This window comes from Arachis duranensis, chromosome 9 (genome assembly GCF_000817695.3).
Source record: "Arachis duranensis cultivar V14167 chromosome 9, aradu.V14167.gnm2.J7QH, whole genome shotgun sequence".
NCBI classification, from domain to species: Eukaryota; Viridiplantae; Streptophyta; class Magnoliopsida; order Fabales; family Fabaceae; genus Arachis; species Arachis duranensis.
The window spans coordinates 20,264,555-20,271,932 of NC_029780.3; the positions used below are offsets into that span (position 1 = coordinate 20,264,555).

The following is a 7,378-nucleotide window of genomic DNA, read 5'->3' on the forward strand; positions in this document are numbered from 1 at the left end:
AAAAAAAAAAAAAAAAATTATAATCGATTTTGATGTTCGTTATCTTTTTAAAATGAAGAACTTGAATCTTTCACTTTATAAACATGGAAGAAAATTCAATTAAATATTTCTGACTCCAAATTTTGTTCATTGTTGACAGATATGGATGACACTCTCTACCCAATGAGCATGGGTTTAAATTTGCAATGTCGTCATAACATAGAAGGTATAAACTAATTCAAAATATATCTTTTTAATTCTTCAGATAAATTGTAGTAAGATCAATGATGAAAATTACAAAGTTATCAAACATAGACAACTTGTTAAAATGAGATATTCTTTTACTCCATCGAGAAAATAAGAATTTTTATACTAAAATTGTGACTAATATAATAAACATGGCCTATTTATAAAACTTTTTATATTCTTTTCTATTCTTCTTTTTCTTCAAACTTTGTTGTTTTGACTTATGAACATAGTATTATTTTATGAAACTTGTATTATTTGAACATTTAAAAGTGGGATTAATACCCAACTCAATCTAAGTGAAATATCATGATATCAACACAGTGAATGAGGTGTGTTCTAATGTGACAAAAGGGTAATGCTACGGTGAAGAGTGAAGTTTAGTTTTCGCGAAGAGCAACTATTGTTTCTTTTAGTAAAGAAAAAATCCACAAAAAAATTATCATATGCAATGCATGTGATCTTTAAGAATTTAGAAAAAATCTTCACTATTCACTCAATTCTACTTTTCGCTAAAGAAATTCTGTGACAGAAGTACTGTAGTTAACCAATCTTGTTTACAGATTATATGTTGGAGCACTTGCATATTGAAGAAAGTGAAGTACCAAAGATGTGCCTGGATCTGTACAAGGAATATGGGACAACTATGGCAGGATTGAAGGTATGAATATTATTTGAAATTGTCCTAAGTTTTTTTTCCATGAAATTTTTCCTTTCTATAGTAATAATAATAATATGATGTAATGAGTTTGTGTCAATTTCATTTCAGCTCCTTGGTTATGAGTTTGACAATGATGAGTTTCATGCTTACGTTCATGGAAGATTACCATATGAGAAACTGAAGCCTGATCCAGTGTTAAGGAACCTTCTTCTTTCCATGCCTCAGCGCAAAATTGTATGTCATGAAAAGAAAAAATAATAATTATAGTAAAAAAGAAAGAAGAAAAGCTTAGGATACATTTGGTTTGTGTTTTTATTTTCTTTTTTCATTTTCAGTCTGGTATGTTTTTCTAAATTTTGTAAAGGAAAGAAAAAAAAAAGTGAAAACAATAACATCCTATTTTCTATTTTCACCTCATGTTTTTCTCTTTTTCCTTTACAAAATTTAAAAAACAAAAAATACTGAAAATAAAAACAGAAAATAAAAACGCAATCCAAACGGACTCTTAACAGTTTTAATTTGTTGACTCTGTTCCATGTTTAGTGAAGCTGAAAAAAATTTCATTTTGCAGATTTTCACCAATGCAGATCAAGCACATGCAGTTCAAGTTCTCAACAGATTAGGTTTGGAAGATTGTTTTGAGGGAATTATATGCTTTGAAACTCTTAATCCTCCCAAAGAACCTAAGGATGATGATGATATGGTCATAGAGAGTGCAGAATTTAATAATGACAATAATTTAAGGGACTCACATATCATATGCAAACCATCCCTTGAAGCCTTTGAAGCTGCCATTAGAATAGCTAATGTTGATCCAAATAAAACAGTAAGTTTGATTACTTAACCAAACAGAATTAATCACTTGTTTGATGTGTTTGTTTCTAGAATTGTTTTCCATTAGTTTCAAAAAGACTGGGATTCCATTTGAATAAAAATAATGTTGACAGTACCAATTGACTCTTCTTTTTACTTTCTTCATACCAAAATGGTACATATAAAGTAGCAACATGATTTTAATACGGAATGAATATTGTTATTCCTATTTTGATAATGTTACAATTTTTTTGTTATAAATTCATGCAAACATATAATGCAAAAAAATCACGTCCAATCATGTGTGAAATGACAATATTATTTCACTTTTAATACTTTCTGCATTGACATCTCACTCATATTCTAAGATATTTTAATTTTATTCTTATGACACCTCACATCTATTCTAAAATATCAATATCCTATAATTATTCACTCATATCCATAATTCATAATAGATTGCTGATGAGCAACAAAGACAAAAGTAAAACTCAGTTTTCTTTTCATCTTATGCAGATTTTCTTTGATGACAGTACTAGAAATATTGAAACCGGAAAAGCAGCTGGACTTCAAACTGTCATAGTAAGTTCTAATTTTTCTTTCTATGCATGTTATGTAAAGATCTAAGCAATAACCCCAGTAATCCATGTAAATATATGTAATTCCAATCAAGCTAACAAATTAAACAAATTTCAGGTGGGGCGATCGGATTTGGTGCCTGGTGCCGACCATGTCCTAAGCAGCATTCACAATATCAAAGAAGCAATACCTGAAATATGGGAGGTTGAAGTAGACAACATAAAGGGAAGGATCCAGTCTCAAGGACTTGAAGCCATGGTCCTTGCATAAATGTTTGCTTGGATCAAATGTTTTAGTAAAGTTGGTCAAGCAAATCAAGGGTTTCTAGCTTAGCTCAGAGTTCTGTCCACCTACATTTACTACAACTTCACCACTGTAATTGTATCCACAGAATAGTGATCCTTAAATAGGTTAATCTTGCAATTAGCAACTATGAAATGGATATTGGAAACTAGTAAATGTAAACCATGTAAGCAAAAGATAGGTAATTACTATAAAGGTTTGGTACAAGCTTAGTTATACAAAATATGCATGTATGTATGTATTCTCTTCTAAATGAAATTGCAGTGCCTGGTCCCTCAGTTACATGTTTTTTTTCTCATCATAGTAAAATGATGATTTAAATGCACTAACACTATCCTCAATTGAAAAATTGTAACTGACAATCAGGGAAATGTCATGCACTTAAGTGCAAAGATCAACCATCAAGAGGCAGTTCACCGCAATTAGCGATTTTGCATGCTTTCTTGGGGCTGTTATCACGCGGGCTCGTCTCTAGTGACTCGAGAGTCTTCACAACATCCATTCCATCAATGACTTGTCCGAACACGACATGGCGATTGTCTAGCCATGGCGTCTGCATCATTAAACAACACCATTTACTTCATTTCAGTGCTAAAATCCAAACAAAGTTCAAACAATGTGTGTATCTAATGGTTGAAATGATTGAGCATTAAACACAGGAAACAAAGTTCCTGACTTGTTACAAGTGTGTAAACTAACCATACAAATGAAACATAACTAGCAGAACATATAATAGTACTCTTGGATATGCAAAAAAAGATTTGAAATAAAAACCATGGTCCTACTTAGTGAAACTTCTTCAATCATGCAACAGGCAATTAGCAGATATTGATATATGCTTAATTACACTTTTGGCCTTTCTAGTTTATCAATGTCTGGGATTCTAATTACCTTAGTTTTAAAGTTGCTATGTGAAAGGCATTTCCACAACAATAAAGCCAATAAAGAAACATTTTTCTTGTCAGAAAAGAAATGTCCACATTGGAACATTGAATTGTAACAGAAACTAAATATCAATAATCAACCACTTCCAAAAACACAGAAAAAAATAATTGCATCAACTAAAAAATAAAGAACTTAAAATCAACCAAAAATATAAAAAGAAAGAGACAACAGTTTGCCAATTGAAATGAGAGATGCCGAAATTCAACTTTAGTAAGACTTAGAGGATCAAGGGTGTAAGTAAACCATGATTTTATCAGTAGGTGATGAAAATATGAGAGACAATTACTAGAAGTGCAAAATCCATGGAGTAAGGGGCATTTTTAATTGGGATAGACTTGAGAAACAGGAAACAAGCATTAATTGGTGAATTCTTCACAGAACTAAAAAGCAAGATATTCTAGTCAATTTGACCATTATCATCGAATTCCTTTGCGATAATGTTGCTTCTGAAAATTCCATGTTTGTAATGAGGATGGAGAGGAACTTGCGGAAAACACTTTTTTCCGAAAACAAATGCATAAAAGATAACTGAAAAGGAAGACAGTGTGTGCTTCTCACCGGTACGGTGCAAATAAAAAACTGACTGCCATTGGTATCAGGACCAGCATTTGCCATACTCAAAATTCCAGGACCAGCATGCTTCACTGAAAGAACATCATTATGTAAATTATTCATGGAAACTGCAATTTGAAGGTTGTTATTAACCTTGCTATTTTATAAAAAAAGAACACTCAAAGCAGAATCTTAAATACTTATTGAGTTATTGTACAATCAAAAGTGTTAAAACTCAATGGACTGATGGTTAGTTCAAGAGATTGAGTGTACTGGTTCTTTTATTATACATAGTTAATTTTCTATAATTCGTAACTGCTATTCGGTTTCACTGAGAATTAATTTCTTTTTCTGTATGCTAAAACTATATTACATATCAAACAGCAGTAGAGAGTAGAGACTTACAGTTAAAATTCTCATCTTCAAACCGAGAACCATAGATACTAACTCCACCGGTTCCCTGCAACCAATTAAATCATGTTTGAGGAGCAAAGAAAATTGTTACTCGAGAGCAAATACATGCCCCCCCCATTAGCATGAATATGTGGGAAAACAAACAGATGAACAAAATATAACAGAGCATACATTTCCCTCGGTGAAGTCCCCGCCTTGAATCATGAAGTCTTTGATTATACGATGGAAGTAGCATCCTTTATAGCCATATCCTTTCTCTCCTGCACAAGAATTATTCAACTTTATGAATGAGATGCTGTGTCACAGATCACTTCTACAAAGGCAGAAGTTAATGTAGACATATTTGATTGCTTGCCTGTGCACAAAGCTCGAAAATTCTCGGCTGTTTTAGGAACGACGTCCCCAAATAAACCAAAAACAATCCTGCCAGCAGGTTCACCCGCAACTTGTACATCAAAGAAGCACTTAGTTGTCACTTTGGCTAGCAGCTCCTAGAAGTTGCCAACAGAACCATGTGAGTAAAGAAGCAACATCTCAAATCACAGAATAAAAATTGGTTATTGGTTATTGAGGATTGCTATGAACATTTTTTCTTAAAGCAATGAATATGTGAAAGAAATGATATATCCTCCTACTAATGGAAGAATCAATTACTTTTTAATATTTCATGACATTGATCGTATCTACTTTTTACTTTACTTAGGTGAAATTTTAGGAGGCTATATGATTACTGAATTTTTAACATGGGGATGGAAGAAAACATAACCATTCATTGTACATAACTATATGATGAATAAGTGGTCAACATTCTGGAAATCATTTCTATTATCAAATTCATTTAAGTGTTAACTCTAATCCAAACACCGAAGGGAAAGATAAGAATGAAGTAAAAATTAGAGTGGATGAAATTACTATCCATTTTGGCTTAGAATTCTTAAACAAACACATTAGAAAATCACGAATTACTCACACTTTCAGTGGCATTCATGCATGTCATTCTCCTATATCTCATTGATTTTGCTTCAGATTGTTGTGTGACAGAAAGCCTCACAGCATAGTGTGATCTTGAAGCCAGTGTTTGGTTGTAACCAATCCGTGATCCGATACTGCTACAGACAACCTGCGGCTTCCGAACCATCGACACATCTTGGCTAAGTTTCCCCTGAAAAAAATCCCAATCTTAATGAAAACATGTCTTCAGTAGCTCCTACATTCTCTCTAATGTTAATTTGTTAGAAATCACCCTCTACAGTCTACACATTGGATGAACATGCTTTCCTTTATCAGATTGGATAGGGTGTGTTTGGAACACCATGAGAACAGAATTCTCACAAGAAAATAATTCTTTTCTTTGGTTTGAAATACAATAAAAGTTTAATCTTCAATTCCCAACAGAATTCCAATTCTCACATTGATGTTCAAACTAAATCAGACCTTCTTATTTGCAATTCCATTATTACTAAAGATTGAAATGTTAAAATATCCATGCAATTAATTGTTCCAAATCATGAATTTGAATTTGAAATAGAATTAGAATTCACTTCTTAACAGAAATAGAATTCTTTTCTCACTTTATTTTTTTTTTTTTGTTTCCTTCTCACTTTAATGCATTCCAAACCATTGACGTTTCTCTGCCTAACCGTCTAAGCTTGTAAGAGAGATTGTTCATAACATAGTATAAGAGTTTCAACGATGAAAAAGTTCTAGAGTTTGATTTGGTTATTTAACAAACCATTGAAGAGAAAAATGGTAGGCATACAAGTTCTACTACAAAGAAAACCTAAGAAGCACAAACACTTGTTGATTTTGCTTGTAATATAGAAGGAAAAAAAGAAAGAAAAAGAAGTAGTAGCTAAAAACCTGGAGATGATGAAACCGAGGAAGTAGAATTTGACTTTGCAGCAATTGAGTTGAGAATGAAGATGCCATGAATGACTCGAAACTTGTTTAGTTGACTTTGTGAGCCTACAAATGCTCTGTTTTCTGAACACAAGTTTAGCTTCTCTTACCTTTATAGTTCGAAGGTGAACTCCCAAAGCCACACACTGCTACTCCTATGGATAAGCGGTTCTAACATTGGCATTCCAAGAGTTATATTATATCTATGAAGCACACTTCACACATTTTCGCACATATAACATTTACCGACATTAGTTTAATATACGTGTTTATTGTGTTTAACTATGTTTTTAGATAAAAATTATTTTTTGGATACGACTAAATAATTCTAAATACCATCAAATATTAACGTATTTAATTTTATTTTTAATATATATTTTTAAAATAAATTTAGATATAATATATATTATTATTTATTAAAACAAAAAAATATTTTAAATATTTGATATAATTAAAATAAAACATTAAAAATTTTAATTATATTTTAATATCAATAAAATATCAAAATATTGTTATGATTTATTTAAAAAATACTTTATATTTTATATGTATGCGTGTTTTTATATCATGTAAGATTTTAAAATTTGCATGTCGACGTGTCTTGTGTCATGTCGTATTCTATGTCTGGATACGAACATAGCAAATGAGGAGTACATAAATAAAACTAAGGAGTACATAAACAAAAGTCAGGCACGGTTGGAAGGAAGTTTTGCGGCTTAGTTTGGTAAAACTTTTACTTTTTAAAAGTAGCTTATAAAAGTTAACTTTTAAAAGATGGCTTTTTAAAAGTTGTAGCATTTATGTTTGGTAAATCAAATCAAAAACAACTTTTAATAAACATAAGCAACATCAATTGTGTTTGGTAAAATGGCTTTTAAAATTTAAAAATACTATAATAGACATAAATGCAAACATTAAATTTGAAAATTAGTTAACATATAAGGTTATATTAGACTTTTAAATTTTGAAAAGCACAAGCCAACTTTG

At 31.3% G+C, this 7,378-nt stretch overlaps 2 protein-coding genes across 6 annotated transcripts in view; one reads left to right on the forward strand and one right to left on the reverse strand.

The window, feature by feature from the left end:
- The window catches only part of LOC107465051 (uncharacterized protein C24B11.05), a 4,096-nt gene extending 1,233 nt beyond the window's left edge, over nucleotides 1-2,863 (forward strand). For all 5 annotated transcript variants that reach the window (XM_016084021.3, XM_016084020.3, XM_021130484.2 and 2 more), the window contains exons 4-9: nucleotides 140-205; nucleotides 789-886; nucleotides 995-1,120; nucleotides 1,458-1,712; nucleotides 2,216-2,281; nucleotides 2,396-2,863. In XM_016084021.3, coding sequence (XP_015939507.1) covers nucleotides 140-205; nucleotides 789-886; nucleotides 995-1,120; nucleotides 1,458-1,712; nucleotides 2,216-2,281; nucleotides 2,396-2,548 — 764 coding nt within the window. In that variant the 3' untranslated portion in view covers nucleotides 2,549-2,863. The remainder of the gene's footprint in view (nucleotides 1-139; nucleotides 206-788; nucleotides 887-994; nucleotides 1,121-1,457; nucleotides 1,713-2,215; nucleotides 2,282-2,395) is intronic.
- LOC107465052 (peptidyl-prolyl cis-trans isomerase, chloroplastic) lies at nucleotides 2,749-6,567 on the reverse strand. The gene is made up of 7 exons (XM_016084023.3): nucleotides 6,353-6,567; nucleotides 5,463-5,654; nucleotides 4,848-4,983; nucleotides 4,664-4,752; nucleotides 4,484-4,538; nucleotides 4,085-4,170; nucleotides 2,749-3,134 (listed from the first exon to the last, which is right to left on the reverse strand). The coding sequence occupies exons 1-7, from the start codon at nucleotides 6,419-6,421 to the stop codon at nucleotides 2,976-2,978; spliced, it is 786 nt and encodes a 261-aa protein (XP_015939509.1). The 5' UTR covers nucleotides 6,422-6,567; the 3' UTR covers nucleotides 2,749-2,975.
- Between the last annotated feature and the right edge of the window lie 811 nt (nucleotides 6,568-7,378).